At 40.3% G+C, this 22,374-nt stretch overlaps 1 protein-coding gene across 2 annotated transcripts in view; it reads left to right on the forward strand.

The window, feature by feature from the left end:
* Positions 1 to 22,374, forward strand: part of LOC141784391 (RAS guanyl-releasing protein 2-like) — a 72,480-nt gene that overhangs the window by 7,013 nt on the left and 43,093 nt on the right. For both annotated transcript variants that reach the window (XM_074662220.1, XM_074662219.1), the window contains exons 2-6: positions 16,521 to 16,649; positions 16,852 to 16,954; positions 17,203 to 17,259; positions 19,369 to 19,500; positions 19,956 to 20,106. In XM_074662220.1, the coding sequence (XP_074518321.1) occupies positions 16,580 to 16,649; positions 16,852 to 16,954; positions 17,203 to 17,259; positions 19,369 to 19,500; positions 19,956 to 20,106 (513 nt within the window). In that variant the 5' untranslated portion in view covers positions 16,521 to 16,579. The remainder of the gene's footprint in view (positions 1 to 16,520; positions 16,650 to 16,851; positions 16,955 to 17,202; positions 17,260 to 19,368; positions 19,501 to 19,955; positions 20,107 to 22,374) is intronic.

Genomic DNA, 22,374 nt, shown 5'->3' on the forward strand with positions numbered 1-22,374 from the left:
TCTGAAATTGAAAAAAAAGTTCGGCTGCACCAAAATGAAAATTTTTAGCTGACACCAAAAAACCCAAAATAAGGAAACCAAGGCCGAAAACCAAAAAGAGATACACCCAAAAAAACCATTATGACAAATATTGATCCTGTCGCATTTATGGTTATGACTCTGTACGAACCTCACTAAAACTTTAACATAGAATTAAATCCTCCTAAACTTTAGACATTTTTGGAAAAAAACATCTTTCTCTGTCTTGATTAATTTTTATATTTATTTGTTTTTCCTTAACTACCAGCTCGGCTTCTCCCCCGCCACACTCATCTGTTTACATGTGACGTACACAGCCCCGCAGCCAGCAAGTTATGCAGTCTATACCCCTGCCAAGTAGGTGCCGTTAATGCACCTTCAGCTAGTTGCTAACCGCCAAGTAATCCAAAACAAGGAAGAAGACAAACTGAAGTCGAAAGGGTTCGATAATCAATCAATTTTTTGCACTTCTCTTGGATACTTTTTAAAACTTATTTTTGAAGAGGCTGTGCACAATATTAATCATAAATGTAACCACTTGATGCATTGTGCTAGAGTTAGCTTAGAGCTAGTTGTCATCCACAGTCCCTTAATTAATTAAATCAAAATGCAACCAATAAACTTTGGATCCAAGTTACCTTTTATGAGCTAAGCTTACAGGCACAACTTACCAGACTGATGTCAGTTGGCAGCCCATCAGAAGGACACACGGCAAACTATTTCAAAGAAAGGAAAATGCCTTTCAATATTAATATGGACTCAAAAACTGATGTGTTTATATCTTTTTGAGAATTTGGCCACTGATTTTTTTGTATTTTCTAAGTAAAGCCAACAGTTTGAGAACATCTAGGTTTAGATAGATGCAAAATCCCTGAAGGAAAAAAGAGTTTTACCGTATTTATTTCTTATATTTTTTTACAGACCTTTACAAACCAATTCATGAAGCAAGAAGTAGTCCTGCATATGTGGTTTACTTTTGAAATATAATCACCTCTCGTCCTCCTCTGTCCCTCCTGCGATCTTTGTGTTCCCATGAAAGGGCACAGACCCTGTAAAATCTGTCTTGACAGTGCTCTCCGCTCTCTTCACCTTTAAAGGTTTGGCTGGAACACTGAAGACAGAGAGAGACAGAGAGCCTGAAGCAGACGAGAGGGAGAGATTCAAGGTTTTAGGTAGCAGCAGAGGGAAAGTGTTGGGCTATAAATCAGACTGTGGCTGGAATTAAATCAGTCAGGGAGAAACACGGCCGTGTATGAGCCTGGTGGGAGGGCGGATCGAAACTGTGGCTGCTGTATCTCAGCTTGTGTTGTGATTACTTAAGCTAGTGAATTAGCAGTAGTGATAGCAGCGCTGTGATTAGTGAAGGTTTCAGTGGACTGGCACCTTTTTTTCTCTACCCTACACATCTCACTTGTGGAAAAGGCATTGAATAAATATTAAATAACATGTTGACCTGCACCTGCAAGAAAAGAAATCTCCACCTTTGTTTTCGTACTCAGTGTGTTTGCAGTTAGTGATCTCTCACGCTCTGCACATAATGAATGGGGTATTGTGATGACAGGAAATTGTGGGGTTCGTGGTCTGCTCGGGGATGCAGCATGTTTCAGGGAGGAATACATAAACAGGAACTAGCCAGAGCTAATGTTGTTTAAAACAACCCTGTAGGGTGGTAAGGAAGAGGCTTGCTGGGTGAATATGAAACTCCCAGCGTTTGCCCTCAACATGAAACTCGCTGAGAATGAAAGCCCTGTGTAGCTCAGTGAGCTGCCTCTGACAGGCAGGAGGAAATGAAGCAGATAAGCTCAGCAAAGAGCAAAGTAGTCTCTGGTTGTACAGTATGTGCACTGATCTGCAAACCACAGACGTGTCTTAGAAAACCTAAAATTTTGCACACCCAACACAACTTGCTTTGGCCTGTTTTTGGTGGATGTTTTTTTCTTCATCTCCGTCTTCCTGCATGCAGGTTGTGCTGATTGTTGCTGCACCTTGATTTGAAAGTGCTGGCTAAGATTCAGGAATGACTCACTTTGGAATCATTTCAGTTTATAACTTTTTTCCTTTGTGGTCTTTCATTTTGCAATTTCATGCTTCTTGGATTGAATCAAATGTGCAAAGAAGCATACACCAACGTTTGAATTTGAAGGAATTGTTCTAGTTGGAGTTCTCCTGAGCGGCTCATGCCTTCCTAATCTCCTGTATTCGGTAAGTGTGACATGAAATAAATGTTCTGATCTAATGATATCATAATTTCTCAGCCTGTCAGAGTTTGTCTGTTTTTCCAATTAAATACAGAATGTGAGACGTCAAAGTTTCCAGGATGGCACCTTAATCTTTACATCTGAGGGTTAGAAAACTCTGACCTGTTAAAACACATAACAAAGCAGTTATTTTTCAGAGAAAAAGGAGGCCATACTTAATGTTACCAGAGCTAATTGAGGGAGCTGTGTAAAAGCTAGTGTTTTTTCGGGATAAAGACTCCCTTTCCCATGAGCACTTGCACCCACTGTTGAAAGGACATGACTTTTACCAAGGTAAGTGTTTGTTTTGAATCAAATGAATGGAGAGAAGCCCTTTTTAAAACTATGTTACTAAAAATCAGAAGGTGTTTGGGCGCCGGTATGGCCTAGCAGTTAGCATGTGCACCCCATGGGGTTACCTCTTGAGCTGTAAGCCCCCTCTCACACACACACATCACTCTCCACTCTCACCTTGTTTCCTGTCCAACCAATGTCCTATCCTAAATGCTAAGTTGGAGGGCCAGTTTCCCTACATATAGACAAAGCTCTACAAGGTTAAGCAAACAGCCTGTGTTCTCTTTCTGCATGTTCATTGTGCAGACATAAGAATGAGAAATGGTCAACTTATCTCACTCTTGGCAAGAATGCAACTAATCAAGTTTCCCAAAGGATGTAGAGTTATACAGGTTTCAGTCTTCACCATTATCACTGAAATGTAATTTTGTTGCTCTGAAACGTGCAATGACAATAAAGAGCACCTTATCTTATCTTATCTTATCTTATCTTATCTTATCTTATCTTATCTTATCTTATCTTATCTTATCTTATCTTACCTTATCAAATATGTCACTTTTATTGACTCAGATGTAAAGGCTCAGCTATACTGACTGTCTGTTGTCACTCAAAAAGGGGGTTTGCTCATTATGTTTCCGCAACTTACACTACCCCCTAAAAATAACAACACTCAAAGTGCATCAGTTAAATGTGGTTTGCTTATCAAAAGGCTATGCTATATTAGCGTAACTAAAGCATTGACGTTTAGCATTAGCTACCAAAGTTAGCATCAGGTGACGCTCTTACCCTGTCTTCAAAACCTGGCACAAAATACTGGGAGCGTTTCACAGCAAACTTGACGCAACATCGAAATCATCATCCAGCAACAAACTAGGGATGTGTCATAAAGGCTAATTAGCCTTTAGCTCGAGCTGGATCAATGTCCTGCCAATCTTTCTTCTGCTCTTCTGTCCTTTTTCTGTCTGACAGTTAGGCTCCAGTGTCTACCATAACTACAAAATTTGTCTTCTCACTTTTGAACTTTGTCAGCCGGTGTGGTGTTGTCATAGAGACCTTGACGTGCCGTAAACCAATCAGTCCTGGTCAACCTGAACTGGAAGCTAAGAAGTAGCAAATTAAGATAACCTGTAACCAGAGCTATTGGCGCTGATAATCTCATTTTAAAGTGTAGATTACGATCAGGCATATATCTAGAAGGGAGACTTTTTCAAAATCACTTTCAAAGTCTTCACAGCCCCTTTATTGAAGCAGTAGCTATTTCTTCCTTCTGTTTGTAGTTTAAATAGTCTGTGATAAAAGATGCTTAGATAACATCAGTATGTGAAATTAATGAATGCATAAAGATTGTGATTATTTGTATTATGACAGTCTTAAATCGTATCATTAAAATCTGTGACTGTTGCATCCTTATTCTTAAAGTTTGTTCATGTAGAATACAGATACAGCTATCCTCAAAAATGTCCCATAGATTTGCTTTCTCTGGATGTGTGCACTTGCAGAAATGATTCTTTCAAATGGCTGCAGTGTCATAGAAAGGAATTTATTAACTGAGAAGATTAGCTCAATAACAACAGGAAGTGAGACTCCAGACTAGAGCGTAGCAGAAAGCAGACAAAACGTCCTGTTTGCAGCATGTTCTGAAAGAAGCAACGGTTGGCAGGAATGTTCTGGGTGTTCCCTTTGTGAAACAAACTGTTTTGCTCTTTTGCAACAGATGATGGATCACGTTTGCTCTTTCACACAATGTGGCTTCATCTTTTGCTCATCACACAGTGAGGGCTTGAGAAGGAAGTAATGTGTGTGTGTCAGGAGATAAGTGGCAAAGTGAGGAAATGGAGAAGGGAATGTGCAAAAAACAAAACAAAACAAAAACAAAACAACTTTATGTAAGAGTATTCACAACACATCCCAAACTTCGACTTGTGGCATAACTTGTGAGAGAAATCCATGTGGCCACAGTCATTGACTCGTAACATTTCACACATGCATAACATCACACCCTTCCGGTGTTTGTTATGCAGCAAACTTTCACATCTGGTAAAAGGACAGAAGTTTGAGCAGGAAGCCTGAAAGCAAAGCGGTAAAAACAGGCTGACACAATGATACATTGTTGTCTCTGAGGGGGCAGATATTCTAGCAGCACATGGGATCTGCAGCAATGCCCTTCGCTGTCTCATACTTTACACTTTTTTATTTGAAGTCTGAAAGTCGAGATGGGAGATATGAGAGTGTGCCAGATGTGGAGCAGGATGCATGCCTTTTTTTTTGTTTCAGGGGGAGTAATAAAACATTACACCCTGGCAGCTGCTGGGCTCCTTCAACACACTGTGGAATCTGCATATTTCTCCATTTATGTCAATGTCAACGTTATGATTAAATGCTGCTTGTTTGCATATATATAACATTAGTACAAGTGCTTTCATTTGTTCCAGACAGACGTTTAAGTGCCGTTTTTCTTTTTCTTATTTTTTCCATCAGCGCTACTCCTCCCTGTGTGATCATTTCCCTTTTCCAGTAATCTTTTTTTTCCATGTTTGACTGGTAGAGTGTGTTTTCTCCTTATCTCCCATCCTCCCATCCTCCCCATCCTCCCTCCCCGAGGAGTGACTGCAGTCACTAATCTGCGTTTGCAGCCGGTGCCCCCCCACCGATGTGGCATTCTGCGTGTCCAGGGAAAAGGAAATGTTCCCCTTCCTGCTCTCAGTACCCCGGGGTCTGTAAATAGAGCCTGCTACCAGCTGCCCTGTAGGCCTCTCTGGAGAACTATATCTGTCCCATCATGCAACACCCTTTCTACAACTTCCTGAAACAAACTAAGGGGGTGTTGAGCAAGAGATAAGGGTGGTGTCAGACTAATATGAAGAAGTGGTGTTTGTATGTGTTGTTGGATTCTTGTAATTCTATCCATGTGGCCTCCCAATGACATGAGGATGAAAAAAAAGCTGCCTCTGGCCTGCTCTTTGGAAACTTAAGTCAGAGCAACAGTTCATAAATTATTATATAAATTTAAAACATTAGATCCTTTGTAGTCAATACAAGTTTGGCTTTGTTGCTGGAAATAAAAAAGCTTTCAGAGTTTCTATTTGTGGCACAAATGAAAGGATGGAAAACTCACTTTAACATCACAACCACCACGTAAGTGATTCTGAAATCCCTGAGAAGGTGAGCAACTGAGGAGCAACAGATAACAGGAGAAAGAGACTTAAAGGAAGTAGTTTCTTCCATGAAATCATTTGGTACGTCAGCTTGTTTGGACGTTGTTTTTTTTTTTTGTTTAAATGCTACAAGAATCTCATAACTCTTGTGTAGTGATTAAAACATGACAAAACTACCACAGCAACATGTCAAAGCTCTTTTAGCACACAAAGCTCAGTTACTTCTGATGTTGTCATATCAAGTTAAAATACCCTTGGTGATATTTATGGAGAGGTTTAAGCTCACTTGCGAGGAGTTAGCTTCTCATGAAACAGGCTGTGATAATTTCTTCATACTTATTTTTACTGCCTGAAACTGCTGCTGCTGCTAATGCTGCTACTGCTGCTACTGCTGCTGTAGGGTAGGTGTCAGATAAAGTGTTTAACATATAGTTTCAGACAGACTTTTACAATGACATTCTTCTATAATGTCACACTTTAATGAGATCGATAGTGAGTGAAACATTTCACCATAAAGAGAAAGGATGGTTATTTCTTAAATTTGAAATATATTTCTTTTGTTTCCACTTGACATAGTCAGCAAGAGGAAACTGCTTCTTACTTGGGTGGGTGCCAAAACTGACAAACTTTAAGATAAAATACACCTTTTTATGTCTGCTTAGCCATCATTGTCTTGTCCTGTTCTGCCCCCTTCCATGTAGCAATGGTGTCCGGTGTTAGCTCCGTTAGCTTTGTCTTTGTGAATAGCATGATACTACTTTGCCCTCTGGTATTCTCTCCAGTGATGGTCCATTTTATTGGAGACAGATCTTACTTTCCCCATAGCAATGGATGAAAGTACAGGTCGATTTCATCTCTTTTTACCTCACACTAAAGTGCCAGCATGTTGTCCTCACCTCCTTTCCTTCAGCTCTCGGGGAACATCAGGCCAGGCACTGGTTAGCATTGACATGCTGTAGGCTGCTAACAGCTGATCTTGTGTGTAAACAATGCAGCAGCAACAAAAATAGAAAAAAACACAAGTTCAGATGTTACCAATTTTGGTGTTTATGGCCAATAAATGAGCCATAAAAACTGATTACAGACTAGTATTACAAGTTTTACTAAGCTGTAATTATTAATCTTGTTGAAAAAAAAAGCTTCAACCTGAGAAAAGGCTCTTTGATGCATGTGATCTATATGCCGTTAACAAGTCTGAATTTACCGAAATTGGGAATTGTTCATCACAGTTATCATGGTGATCTCTGTGTGATGAATCATATAAATGCCAGTTTTTTGTACTTCAGACTCTAGGAGCTTCAGTTCATCATGGCTTCTCGTCATATAAGTGTGTGACAAGGAATTTTTCTGCCTTAAAAGTACCACGTGAGGAGGCAAGGCTGCTAGGATGACGTCATTCGTCGTTATTCGCATAAAGCAGCTCGGACCCTACAAACCAGTCAAACATAAACCAAGCCTAAGTCAAACTGTTTCAATCTGATTGTGGTTCTGCATGACATTTAATCCTTAGACTCAACAGCTCTTACTTTTCCCCGGGTCGGGTGATCATTAAATGCATTCTTACCTCTATAGTAACATTGGTTTTGGCTGAACATACAGCACTGGTGTCACCAGACCAACACCATGATTGAGCCTATAAAAGGAAACTTTTTTAACAAGCCTGTGTGAAGCAGGAAGAGCAGACGAGTTGTCAGCTAATCAGAGTGAACAAATGCAACGACACCTTTTCACTCATGACCATTCCCAGTGCAAACATCAATCAGACATGTTTGAGGGAAATGCCAGTGGCGAGAGGATAACACTAAATCAATGGCTGTACAGAGACCGTGCATTAGCTGAGGGTATTTACCAGCAGAGAAATGAGCCCATTAGAAGAGTATCGATGGCAGGATGGATACCATTGTGTGTGTGTTTGTCATTGTCTTATCATCAGTCGAAGGTAATGGCAGCTTAGGTGCTGAAGATTTATACTGGCAGTTTCCTCATGTGTTGGCTTTGGTGGAAGGCTTACTATTCTAACTATTGTGGCAGATAGATCAGGGGAGAAGTGAGAAATGTTAGAAAATGTTAGTTTGCTGGATGATATATTGTCCCTCAATTATTGACAATAAAAAAAAAAAAAAAAAGACTCTGAGTCAAAAATTGCACTCAAATAAAAAACTGCATTAAAGGGCAGCATTTCTTTTGTGATGTAGCAAACTGCACTTTCTGTATCTGTGTAATTCCCACCCATCCAGGTCAGTTATTCTGAATGCTCCAACTGGACTGTTTGGAGTTTGTGGAGATGTTTCTACTGTTATTAGGGATGGGTACTGAATTAGGTACTTTTATAGGTACTGACTGAATTCTATCAAAAGCAGGGTACAGATTCACGTAAAATCAAAAGGTACCATGTTTAGCTACCTAAATGCATCCTTGTGACTGTGGGGGAGTGGAAGAGTAGGCAATTTTGTATACTAGACATGAACACAGCATTGCAAGGATATATATTGAAGATTAAATACGTAAAATTAAAAAAAGTTTTATCACTAAACACATTAATATTTTTTACCACATAAACACAAAAAGTACAGAAAATTGGTACTGTTAAGTACAGATACTGATTGCCAGGTACCGCGCATCAGCACCGTGTCATTTGAAAGGCACCCATCCCTACCTGTCATCCATGAGTCTTCATCATCTTCATCTCAAACTATAAACAGTCTGGTTGTCTTGGTTTTGAGCGTTCAGAATACACTTTCTGTGAGTGCACACCAATTCACGCTGGGGCTCTGCAGCTACAGGTGCAGTTTATTCTCCACCTGGGAAAACTGGATTGGAAGGTTGTGTATTAGGTGGGCATGTGAGTTTGTTGTGCTGCCCTTTTTTTTTGCTGCACACTGGCTCGTCTGTGTTGATGGGCTCACCTTTCTGACTCGGTTTGAAGCTGAAATATTTCAACACTCGGGCTGTGGCTTTTTGCTGAACAATCATCTCTTTTCCTTCTGATTTCCACCAAGTTAACCTGCAATGCCCTTGACGACCTCACGAGCCTCACTTGCTGCGCTTTGTGTGTTCACGTTAACCTGATGCTAGCAGCCCTGCCTCCCCTTGGAGACAAAGATTTTGGATGACTGACAAGAGGGTTCACTCTGTTCATTTTGCTGCAGAACAAACGTGCCCAGGTGCTGAGAGTGATGCACAGAGTGAACCCTTTTGACACCCAGGCTGTTTGGAGACAAGACACAAGGAAAACAAACAAACATGCACATTTATATTTAGGCCGGCAAAATTATCGTACGGTTAATTGATTTATTGACTATCGCCCCAGGTCTACAAATGGCATCATTTAGGTCATTGCACAGGATTTAAAAGAAACTCTTAGTACTACGCCTTTATCCACACTCCTATAAGTATCCTGCTAAGGTTTGTACTTTTTGAGGTGCAGGAACTTTCAGGTTGATACTTGTAGCACTGGACATTTCTGATTGCTCCCATAGAAGAGTCTTGAAGTCGTCCGCAGACTAATCGTACAGAACATAGAGAAAACACAGAAAGTAAAGGACTGGAGATTGCTTTAGGGCCTTGAAAAGTAAACCCTGGGATTAGTCCTTGGTTCTTTTGGTGGATAGACTTTCATTTGAGATCTAATGTTTTTATGCTAGGAGTAAACTAAGAAACAATTAAAGACTCTCTCTGTCATCCTTGAAAATATGAATTGATGTCAGATGAACAGATTTTGTGCATGTTACAGCAGCAGTTAACAGCAGTTTTGAGCATCGTTGATCTTAAAAATCAGCCACAGGTGTTTCAGCACAGGAGCGGGAAGTATTCATCTGTATCCAGAGGATGTGACATTTTCATTGCTCACTGCAGATTCCACATAGCCAGGATTGACCAGGCTTCTGTCAGCTTCCCTTTATCCCCACCGCGCCCAACCCCACCCTTTATCTCCCTGATCGATGGCCCTGGATCGTCGTCACCAGGCAACCAAGGATGACACCAAAGCTTTCACAGCATGCACTACCTGACAATCAATCTCCTGCGTCACAGCTTCAGGAACGATGTAAGGAATCAGGCTGTAGGAGAATTACTTGAAGAAGACAGAGGAGAAGGGCTTGTTAAGACATAACCAGTCTCTGAAGTCACTCAGGAGCAGTGAGAGAATTCTTAGAAAGCCTGTCAGCAGATGATGAAGGATGAGTGGAGGAGCTATCATTGTCCTCTTTCAGACTGGCATGGACAGTTTAAAGCAAACAAAGATTTTGCACATGTAGAACCAAACTCCCTCTCATTTTGTTTTTTTTAGTTATGACTTCTGAGGAACAGAAACAGGTCGCGCTTTTATCTGCCACAGGGAGCACTTTTACATCCTCTTTCTGCGCTTTGGGACGGGTTGTTCTGAACTGAATAGTGAAATGATGCCCGTTTGTGAAAGAGAAATCCCTTTCAGCTCCGATCTGGATGACTCCTATCAGTGATAATGGCTCCTGTTGTGCTGTCAGACTCCAAGGACACGGTGCCTCCTGTGATATTCATGAGATGGGAGTATTTGTTTGGGGGAGAAATGGTCTTAGAAATGTAACTGGTCAGTGTCACAGGCCTTTTTTAAGGTTATTAAAGGAACCAGGAACCATTTCCTATTTTTATCGCTTCAATCCTTCAAAGATTCAGCTGGTTATTCTGTAGATATAGTGTGAATGTGAGGAACCAATCAACCACCTGCACTGCACAGTGTTCACAACTTTTATCCAGTGTCTCTTTGAGGTTGCAGACCCTCGGCTCTGCTCTGTGCTGGTAGCTCAGACTCAGTTCCTGTGGTGACCTTAGCGGCTGTCACAGGAACTTTCATGTCTATCTTTAGCAACAGCGTGTCATTCTGGCCACTTTTCGCTCTTGATCTCTCTGTTTTCTGACCTCATGTCTCATACTTGTACTGACTTATTTAAAAATAATGATTTCAATCTTTTTACTGATCTTGGAAGAATATAAAAATACAAAAGCAGCTCCTGTACTTCAGTGGAGCTTTTAGGTAATTGTACCTTGGTATTGTTTTATTCAGTCAAATTTTTCTTGAGGCCTCTTTCATTTCATTCAGAAATCTGATATTTCGGAGTCTGTGATTTTAGAAGAAGCTTATTTTGTCAGTTTTTTAAACATTGTGGCCCCTTTAGACTGGTGCACTTTAATAAATTAGAACACAAAGGGTTTGAGCTTTTTTAAGCTTTCATGTCCCTCTGATACCTCTATAGTAGCTTATTATGATTTACAGCAGGAAACAATCACATTTTTCTCACTCTGGTGTTTTAGAAAACCCTTGTACCAGCTTCTGTCTGAAACATTTCATTTTCTCTTTCACACATATAGCCAGAGATTTTAAAAAACGAATGTCCACCTTTCATTACTTTTTAAAAATGCTTTCGTCCACTCGCACCAAGAAAATACACCAATAAGTGCATCTAGGAGCATGCCAAACCCATACTTCGTTGTGTTTTTCAGGTGTAAAACCTGTGACAGCCAAAGAGAATGAACCCTGTCATTTAGTTGTGATGTTTTACTTCCAAAATCTGTGTTTACCAGCGTCTACATGAAACCATGTAACTGGAGTTTCCCAAAATCTTTACTTTGGCTAGAGTTTCCAGAAAACATTGTTTTTCATGACGTAAAACCGTGGTTTCCCGAGGATGACAGGCATAAACATATAAAAATCTATGCCGGAACCCATATATCCAGCTACGTGTGGACAGAGTTTAAGGCCCCTCACTCCACAAAGCCCCTTCCCTCTGATTGGCCAGCCCTCTGGAGGCCTGCCAATGGGTAGACCTTGGTGTTTGAGGTCAAATCCTCTGACTTGTCATAAACCCGTAAGGGGATCTGTAAGTCATGACCTCATCAATTTAACACTCTCTTTAAAATCTTGTGATGTTTTTTTTTGGAATGGATTATTTTGATCATTTTATAGACAGATTGAGGGATTTCTGCAACAAATGAATATGTAGCAGAAAAAGCTTACAATGAACATCCTGCAAGGTTACCTTTTTACAAATGTTTGAAACGGGGGGAAGCAGAAAATGAATTATTCTTAGCTCATTCAATCTGAATATTTAGAATTTCAAGGTTATAGCTGAGAGCTAAAACTAAGTTAAATCCATATCTCAAAGTAATAGAAAATTCATTTCAAACTGGATTATTTTACTTTTCAAACTTTAAATATTTAATACATCTCAGTCTAGTTGTGTATGTGCAACCATTGCAGGTGTCCAGAAGGTGATCATCAACACCCTCCATGGAGGGTCGCTGCTAAAATGACTGTTTGTCCTCAGACTGAATGATATTAATGAAAAGTTGACTAGGAGGTCAAGGTGTGTCAGGAAGAAGCACTCAACCAACAGGTTTGACCACGGCCTTGAGAGGAATGTTAAAAAAAATCTGTTATCTGGAGAGCTTCATGAGGAATGGACTGAGGCTGGAGCCTCTACACACCGACGTTTTAAGGAAACAAACTAAAACGCTCACATTCATGCTTCGGAATCAGAGACAACATCAGAAGAGTCTTATCTGTGCTAAAGTTAAAAAGAACTGAACAGTTCCTCAGTTATCCAAAATCCTCTTCCTTGTATTTCATTTGGAGGTCTAGAAATCTCATTTCAGAGTGTGCAGGAAGAGTAAGAAGCTCCAAACTCCTTCCAAACAGTGTGTGACAACAATATGTTTGGTTGTCCAGCTAACTGACCTGACCTAAAGCCAAAAAAGATGTGCAGAGAATTTGTCAGGAGAAAGATAAGAGACCTGATCCCAAAAATACAGCACTCATTTGGACATCTGAGCAGAGTAAATGGTTTTAATTTTCTTTTTTTTTGTCTTCTATTACTTGAAGTCAGGGAGATTGGTGTCTTGTCACAGTTATAACTCAAGCTTCCTACTTTTGACCTTTGAAATGTGCGAGCAGTTCAGGGTGTGTTTTATCATCTTTGCAGTGAAAATGTTTTACCGTTTCACACTCTTTCACACGTTTTTCCTCTTACAAGTGTCTACTTCTGCTTAAGTAGGGAGAGAATGAGCATACTTTGGTACTTCTGCTTCCTCCACCTCATCACTGACTTTCTCTCTTTGATTGATGATTGAACGTTGGGGTTTTATGTCCCCACAATCTTTATCTTCTCTTTTCTCTGCAGAAGTGCATGTGTTTACGCGTGTGGTTTGAGACAGCTCTTGAAGCCTATAATTGAGTGTGTCCGCCCGCCGCGCTGCAGCAGAGACAGCACGGTGGAAGGCTTCATTGTGTCAGGGACAATAGATATGTACACATACTCATCATCACACCCCGTCTCACTCTCTGAAAGCCACTGCCACATTCGAGAGCCATTAGCGGGGTGTGCTGTTGTGGATTTTGTGGCTCAACTTTGTTCCTCGAGAATAACCTCAGCATTACCGTCACGCTTATCAGGAAGGAACCAAAATATCCAGTGGCTTCTTTTATCTTCTATTTTAGCACCAGATCAAGACACAGCCTGTGTAGAAGATAGGATTAGTGTATTTTGTCTCCTCAGACACAATAAATGCAGCAGGGATTATAGCACAAAAATAGATCCCTTCAGCCTACTCTCCCACCACACTTCTCGTGGAAGAAAACCTGTATTTTGTGCATCAGTGTTGTGTGTAGTGGTGTGTATACGTTGTGAAATAGTGGCTTGACTGTGAGCTGTGGTTGTCATGGTTTCCTTGTTACTCAATCACCCTGAAAACTCTGGTATATGTTTGTTTCCGGACTTGTCTTTCTAACATGTGCAGTGAATACAAAATGCCAATATGCACTCATTTTTCTCACCCGTGTCTCACACATTTTAACATCGAGTCTTTACATCCGGCTAAAATAGAGAGTGTCTAAAGGAGATTAAACAGTGCTTTCCTGTTGTTGTCTTGGTGGTTTTTTATCAGGGTTTTTCAAAAGCCACAGTGAGGTCAACAGACCAGCTGTGTATGCTGCCAAATTCTGTTGTGAAGAATTGTCTTATTATTGTGCTGGATTTGCAGAAATTTGCTAATTATTTACCATAAAAAGAATAAACTGGACATCCAAAATTTAAGCTTGTAGACATCTTGGAAAAAAAAAATGCTGAAAATGGTTATAGCACAGTTTTAAGACTGTTAATTGCAAAACAAAAAGTTTTCCACAAAATTTACAAAAAAAATAAAAAAATAAATAAACAAACAAATAAATGAAAAAAGAAATGCTCATTTTTCAGGACAGCTTCATATTAGTGACAACAAGTCTTGGAATCTAAGGTTTAAATATTGTAAATAAGCTGCCAAGGTTTAAGCTATTCTACGGTATCAAAATTAATAAACAAGTTGCTACACCGAATACAGCAAACATACAACTTTATTTAGATACAGACCACTTTTTTTAATCTCAAAGGTAATCTCAGGGTAATTCAGTTTGCAGTTTACCCTGCCTTTTTAAATCCATCTAAACAGAAGAAACATACAAAGGATGCACAGCCTCATATTAACGTCCACGATCACATTCACATATATAGCATCATTTTCGGTCACAATGCTGCCAAACTATGCTGCAGTCTGGCATCACATTATTAGTCGATTAATCTCGATTATTTGGCATGCTGTTTTGGCTGCCTGTTTAACCTCGCCTGCTCAAGCTTGCACATGCACATTTCAGGAATTCATGCATTCCCATATTGCTGCCATGGAAGAAAAGTTTGACTTTGCATAGTTTGCACTTAACGTGCCAATTTGTTTTCGGTAAAATGTTGCCAAACTTTGTGAGCATCCTCCATTCCCTCCACCATAATTAAGTCAACTTCTTCTCCTCGAATAACGTAAAGAATGGGAGCCATGCTGGCTCCAATCAGACACCTAAATGGGAGCACCTGTGAGCACGGTCCCTCCTACAGTGATCAGTTGGTGTCTCCTGCCAGAATCGTTACACTGAGTTTGACTGAGCTGGTTGGGCCCATGCAACAGGGCAACTCCAAGCTGATGTTCCACAAAACCAAATTGCGGCATGATTTGGAGTGAGCCAAGTACAGTTTTCAAAATGAAGGCTGTGTGGAATGAGTTTCCTATCATAAATCAAGAGCTTTTTAATCGATTTGAGAGCAGTATTTTATTGATTTCATGCTCAGATTTCATGATATTGTCTCTGCTCTTGCGCTCAAATTTGCTCTGCACATGCTCAAACTGTGTCTTTGCGCACTTAGTTATATTGCACTCACACTCGGGTTTTTCCTCTAGCACTCAGGGAATTTCTGCTCACAGATCTCTGTCTGCTCTTGAATTTTTTTGTGGATCAACCTATAAAAGGCCGCCTAGTATTGTCCAATCAGATTATCCATGTTTGTTTATGGGTGCTCTGCTGTTCTTTACGGAGTGTCTCATATAGGTAAACGTCTTTCAACCTGGTTTATCACCCCCCGACCTCCAGGGCTGTAATTAATGTGTTTTCTTTAATTTTTTTGTCTGCTGTTGGAATCAAATATCATTCAATAAATAGACGAGCCCCTGTAGCATTGTAAACCAGCGCAAAGACACTGTTTGAGCACGCGCAGAGTAAATTTGGGCATGAAATAAATAAAATACTGCTCTCAAATCAATTAAAAATGCTCTTGACTTAAGACAGGAAATTCATTCCATAGCTAAGTTCCACGTAACGGGGGATGAAAGAGACAGGTGGTGAAGTAGGCATCTCATAAAGGAGACAGTATCCTTACTCTGTCAGCACTAAGGAAGTGGAGACCGTCTTTTTCTGTCTGTCAATTGGCTGTAGAGGTTTGCAGCACATTTTGGCTCTCATACAAATACATACATGAAAAATGCCTTTTACACACCGAGAAGTCTGCAAATAAATGCAACAAAGCAATCATTGGTGCTCCTATATTTTCATCTCGCTCATCCGCATTAAAGGTTGCTTTATCATTCACTCTGGATTAGCATGAGTTCAAATGAAGCTCTCTCCGTCATTAGTCTGAGCCATTTAGAGAACTGTGCTGGACTCTGACTCTTCCTGTGGTGCTGTGTTATCGTAGCTGCAGTAATGAATCCTGTTAGAGCCAAACCAAATTCCACTTTAGACACACCTGGAGGCAGCTTTAAAACTAAATATAGCACAGTGCAAAACTGCCAAGTGGAAACACAAAATGTGTTTTCTAGCAGGGGAATAATATGAGTGAAATGTACCAAAGAAGAAAGAAGGTGGTAATGCTGCAGAACAATTTCAGATTTCACATTATTAGTGTAAAGAAACACTTTCAGTCATCAGTCTTAGTCTTATCCTTGCTGCAGTATTGAATCCCGTCAGAGTCTCCACACATTCTTCTGAAGACACACCTGGTGGCAATTTTGATCCGTATCACAGCAGGTGAGGTTATGAGACTCCAGCAATGATTCCTTCCAGAAAGAAGAAACAGAGAGCAATCCCACAGTGCATGAGCAAATGTACTAATCTGTGCACCATATGGCCAAAACTGCACCAATACAGAAATGTGATTGAAGCATTGTGATATTGTTGTGTAGGGCTTTTTTGTGGATTTGGAATTTTTTGCAGATTGACACCTTTCATTTGTTTTTTGATCAAACCATCCTCATATCAGAGGATGATGCTGACAGGCAGACACTCCACTCAAACCGACCTGCCTTCAAATACAACAGGGAACAGTCACTGATGATCCCCCCCTGCAGTGTGGACCAGAAATCAAAACTTTTCCAACCTGCAGCCAAAGGACCAACCACCAAGAATCTCATATTCTGTCTCCTGTCTTTGCTTCATAATCACCGCCCTTTGATCCCCTCTCTTCATCTTCTTTTGTGTTCACTTTAGAGGCCCGGGAGTCGAATCAGAGGAAGTAACGAGGAGAATAACTGTGCAGGAAAGGAAGGATGGAGTCCATATTATCAGAGCAGTCGGCCACAGTGGACGAGCTGGTGGAGGCGTGCATCCAAGCCTTTGGTCGGTTATTATAACATCATTCATTCATATAGGAATTTATATTCTGTTTATGCTGTTTGTTTGTAATTACAGAAAGGTCTCATTTGTGTTTTGTTGATGATGAAGCACTCACTCATTAATTACGACAGAATGAGAGTAAACGAGCGTGTGTGAGACAGGGAACGCTCATTATGATGACAGACATGTTGTTTTGTGTTTCCAGATGAAAAGGGCACTTTGAAGGATACTAACCTGGTCCGCATGTTTCTAATGATGCAGCCTTGGTACATTCCTTCAACTGAGATGGCTAAGCAGCTGGTGCTCAAGTATCCTTTACCTTTGTTTTCTTTTTGTTTACTGCCTCAGATATGTTTTCTGTATTCTTCTGTCTGTCTTTATCTCTGTACACGCTGCTACCATAGCAATAGAGTCTGTTTTTGTAGTGCTTCCTAATGCAAAAATTAGAAAAAAGATCTCAAAAAAGAGGAAACTGTTCCCAGAATCTTCTTAATCTCAATAAGTTTCAAGCATGAAAATAATTTTGGAGCAAGTTGTACCTTGACTTTTGTTTCAGATCTCAGGATGAGAGCTGCTCTGCAGAGCGCAGAACAAAGATATGCCACCTTGTCAGGTAATCGATCATCATCTATCCTTTCATTATCATCCTGTTACTGCTCAGGAGTGGAAGAAAAAATTGAAAATCAGTATTTCTGAATTTTTTGTTTGACGATACAAAATCGGGATTCTTCGTCAACTTTTTTTTTTTTTTTTTCAAATTCAGATTCTTCATTTCAGTCTTTGTTCATTAACTGGAGAGGAAAAAAGTTTCCACTTTCCTCCAGCAGGGGGTGAAATGTTTCTCTCTGACTCAGGTGATGTGCATTTTATGGGAAAATATGGCTCCTGATATAGTCTGTGGACATCATCATCATCATTTAACTTTTTCCCATGGTCTGGTGTTAGAAAAGCAAACTAAAAAAAAATTGAATTGCAAGAATAGCATATCGTTCCAGCTCTATTATTGCAGCTGTTTGCTGAACATTAAGATTCATATTTTATAAATACTCCATTACTTAACACCTAAAGAAGTTTAGCAATCAGAAAAGAGATCTGTGTTTTTTTCTGCTGATAGAGATTTCTTGTATTTATTTTGTTGTAATGGTGGACACTGGAGCTGGACTGTCTAAAAGAAAAAGGAGGTCAAAGCAAAAGTAAGCTAAACTGGAGAGTGAAAGAGCACAGGCTAAAACACAGGCTAAGATGTTTGTGATAATGTTCATTCACCCACAGTCAGCAGTTATTCTTCAGTGATCTGTTCAAACTTGAGAGTCTATCAACAAAATGAAGAGTGAGGTTATGTCAGCTCTGCTTGGTAGATGACTGACAGGACATAACCAGGATTCACATCACAGACATGTCTTAAAATACCGGGCTGTGAGGAACACTAACTAAAGCAGGCTACTAAACTACACTTCAAACTGAAAAGCTCAAAAGTTTATTTTTTGTCACCTTTTGAACAATGGCCTTAAGTACCTGTAAATAAGTATATTGCCTTGTTGTTTTGCAACCTGGAGAAAAAGCTGTATTGATTAAAGAAAAGAAGTGTTTAAAAGATCTGCTTTCCATTTATTTGCACCAAAACAAACACATGCCATGGATGGAGTCAAGTCCTCACAACGGTGGGTGCAAGTGCTCATGGGAAATAGAGTCTTTATCCTAGAAAAACACTAGCTTTTCCAGATAGTCCTCACAGCCTCTTTAAGTACTTACTTAAGCTTGGCCTAGCTTAGCGCCCACTGCAAAGCACAAGAGAAAACCTGGCTTTTACAGGATACTGCTTTGGTTTTCATAATATTTAAAGTAAGGTTTAAAGTAACAGCTGTAGGAATATGTGATGTATGAAAGGGCACAATGAATTCTAATTTTCAATAGCTTGGCTTTCTGTAGCTTCCTGTACTCACTAGTGCGCTTTTCCTTGCAGCTTTAAAACAGGAGTTGCTTGTTGAGCCAAATTTGAACTGAGTTGGTAATGCTTCCAAATCCAGGCAAACATTAAGAATAGGGGTATCGATCACAATTTTCTGGCCCATCACCGATCTTTAAAAAGTCTGACCTGCTGGTACCAATTTGGGCCGATCCCAATTTTTATTTTTTATTATTCATAACTGACAGCATATACCTTTAATGTTCCAATCTTATTTTGTTGAAAATCACTGAACAATACCTGTAAAAAAAAAAAAAAAAAATACGTTTAACTTTAACAACCAATAAAGTGTTCTGAGTTTTAGGTCTCAGAGCAAAAAACAGCAAAGGCATTCCCGGCAGTGTATAAGATCAACTTATATGTAAGGATGGGCCGATCACTGATCCCTGATCACAGATCCCCCAAAATTAAGGAAATCGGCTCCGATTGGTGCATGTCTAATTAAGAAGTCTGTTTTGTTTGGGTGAGTTAATGGCAGCCTTTGGATGCTAACAATTACAAATATCTTCATTTGTCTTCATTGAAATCTCCACTGAGACTTGCTTGGATAAAGGTATAAGTAACAACTCTTAATTTCCAGGATTAATGGTTTCACCAAGTGACAACAATAAAATGAAAAACACCTTTTAAAAGTTACCTTTATGGATGGATATTGCTCTGACAGTTAAACATGTGAGCTGACGTAAACAAGTCTTTCTTTTTTGTTGCACTCCTCATCAATTCCCCCTCTTTTCATCTCTTTGTTCTGCCCTCTAGGTACTGGATCTCCGAGTTTCCAGCAGAGTTCAATCTGAACCCGGAGCTGGCCGACCAGATCAAAGACTTTAAAGACCTCCTGACCACCGAGGGCAACGAGAGCCAGAGTCAGCTCATTGACCTGGACAGTGTGTGAGTGCGCTGCTTGCTGAAAGCTGTGCATGTTGTTGACAGTGTGAATGAATGCCTCCGTGTGGGTGTCTTGGTCAGCGTGTACACTTTTTATTGCTTGTTCTCAGACTTTGCTGAGTTGTGCTGTTCAGGGGTCATTGACTTCTCCTTTTCCCATAAAAGCTGTTCTTGTGTGGCTTCAACTTCCCTTTGGTGCTCCATGAGGAGGGGTTATCTGTCTGCAGAGCCAATTTTTGACTCACTGCTGCAGAACTTTCTGCAAAACTTAAGAGACATTTCCTCCCCCAAAAATCCACATTCAAATACATAAAGTCATCAAACTGCAGTGATGAATGCTTAAACTGATTTTAAAGGGAAGATTTTCTGTTTTGGGATTTTGACTTAAAGAAGCCATGTGAATATACAATTTGAGCCTTCATTTCCTGCATTTTTGAAGTGTTTGCTGCCCTTCACAGGCCGTCCTATAAATGGAAGCGGCAGGTCACTCAGCGTGTCCCATCTGTGTCCAAGAAGAGGAAAATGTCCCTCCTCTTTGACCACCTTGATTCATGTGAGCTTGCTGAACACCTGACGTACCTGGAGTACAAATCCTTCTGCAAGATCCTGGTGAGTGTGAGCACAGTCTGAGGGTAACAGTGGTGAACATATGTGTTAACAGCTCCTGAAGTCTGTAAACCTCAGTTAATTATCATAATTATCATGCTGTGGGCACAACATAGTTGCTTAGCAATAACACTTTAAATTGGCTTTTACTGGCTGTAATGATATTTTCTGTCTTAAAACATTTTTCACTTTGAGTGTTATATTGAAAAGCGATGATAATCACCAGGTTCGAGTGGATTTAAATGACTTGAGTGTGACAGAGTTGGTGGCTAGATTGGGGCCATGGACAGGATTTTTTTTGCTGTTTTTCTTCTCTTAGAGAGATTCAGGCTCAATTTTAAAAAGAAATACTATCAAAAGCAATGTAGAGGACTTAGCCCAATCATCCAAATATGATGATGTTCAATATTTACACAAAGTGAAGTTGAAAAAGTCTTTTTTGTGCTTCTATCAAGATGCTTTGTTGTGCACATTAACAGAACTGTTCAGCATTATTGGACATAAATGACAAAACCTTTTTATCTGCAAGTCACTCAGATATATCCAATGTGTTGTCATAAAACCTGCGTCCACAAACAGATTGGAAGTTCAGTGGTCGATGTTATAGTTTATTACCTTTAAGCAGAGGATGGATAACTCTGGCTTTGTGTCAAGACTTTTATGCTAAGCTAAAGAGCTTAGCATAAAAGCACAAGCATTCATGTTGTTATCCCTTGGAATTCTCTTACCCTTTAACATAACACTCGTAATGATTCAAACTTCTGTAAAGCACTTGAAAAACTCGATTTACTTTTTTTTTCTATATTTGCAATTAGAGGAACCAGTATTATGAGAGTTCCGGCTAAAATACTCCAGATGTGTCTGCAGTGCGTCTCTTCTCTGTTACGACAAACTGATCACATAGGTTTCATCCAACTCAGTCTGTCAACTCACACTGACAGACATGGAGCTGTGGCACATAAATTCAGCGTAGTAAACATTGAGAGGGACAGGAAGTCGTGACCTGAAACTACCTAAAAACACCAAGTGACCGTCAAAATAAAACAGGCCGTGTCAAAACCAGCTCATATTTAGCTTTACTATGATGATAAACGGACATAATGAGTGGGGCCAGAGCAGGAATCAACAGGTTTAAGGTTTTACAGCCAAGCATGAATAAAGAGAGACTTATCAATGGAGTGGGAAGAAACTCCAACTGTCTGTCAGTCATACAGCCTATCGGACTGAACATGCAGCCGGTATGAGTTGATAAATGCAGTCAAGACACAGCGCAATGGAGTTGTAAATAACGATGGTCCACAGATTGATCAGTAGTAATATACACCAAAGGTGCTCTATTGGATTGAGATCCGGGGACTGTGGAGACCATTTCAGTACAGTGGACTTAATGTCATGTACAAGAAACCTGACTAAGATGATTCCAGCTTTATGACATGGAGCGTTATCCTGCTGGAAGTAGCCATCAGAAGATGGGTACACTGTGCTCATAAAGGGATGGACATGGTCAGCAACAATACTCAGGTAGGCTGTGGACTTTAAACCATGCTCAGTTGGTACTAAGGGGCCCAAAGTGAGCCAAGAAAATATCCCCCACACCATTACACCAGCAGCAGCAGCCTGAACCATTGATACAAGGCAGGATGGATCCATGCTTTCATGTTGTTGATACCAAATCTTGACCCTACCATCTGAATGTGGAGCAGAAATCCAGACTTATCAGACCAGGCAACGTTTTTCCAATCTTCTATTGTCCAGTTTTGGTGTTGCTGTGTGAATTGTAGCCTCAGTTTCCTGTTCTTAGCTGACAGGAGGGTCACCTGGTGTGGTCGTCTGCTGCTGTAACTCATCTGCCTCAAGGTTGGACGTGTTGTGTGTTCAGAGATGCTCTTCTGCAGACCTCAGTTGTAACCAGTGGTTATTTGAGTTACTGTTGCCTTTCTATCAGCTCCAACCAGTCTGTCCATTCTCCTCTGACCTCTGGCATAAACAAGACATTTTGGCCGACGGAACTGGTGCTCACTGGATATTTCCTCTTTTTGGACCATTCTCTGTAAACCCTAGAGATGGTTGTTGGTTAAGATACCAGCAGATCAGTTTCTGAAAAAAACAACAGACCAGCTCTGGCATCAACAACCATGCCATGTTCAAAGTCACTTAAATCACCCTTCTTCTCAGTTTGAACTGCAGCAGATCATCTTGACCATGTCTACATGCCTAACTGCAGTGAGTTGCTGCCATGTGATTGGCTGGTTAGAAATTTGTGTTAGCGAG

Source organism: Halichoeres trimaculatus, unplaced genomic scaffold, assembly GCF_033239565.1.
Source record: "Halichoeres trimaculatus isolate MK-OKI-2021-1 unplaced genomic scaffold, fHalTri1.1 fHalTri1_scaffold_22, whole genome shotgun sequence".
In the NCBI taxonomy this organism is placed as follows: Eukaryota; Metazoa; Chordata; class Actinopteri; order Labriformes; family Labridae; genus Halichoeres; species Halichoeres trimaculatus.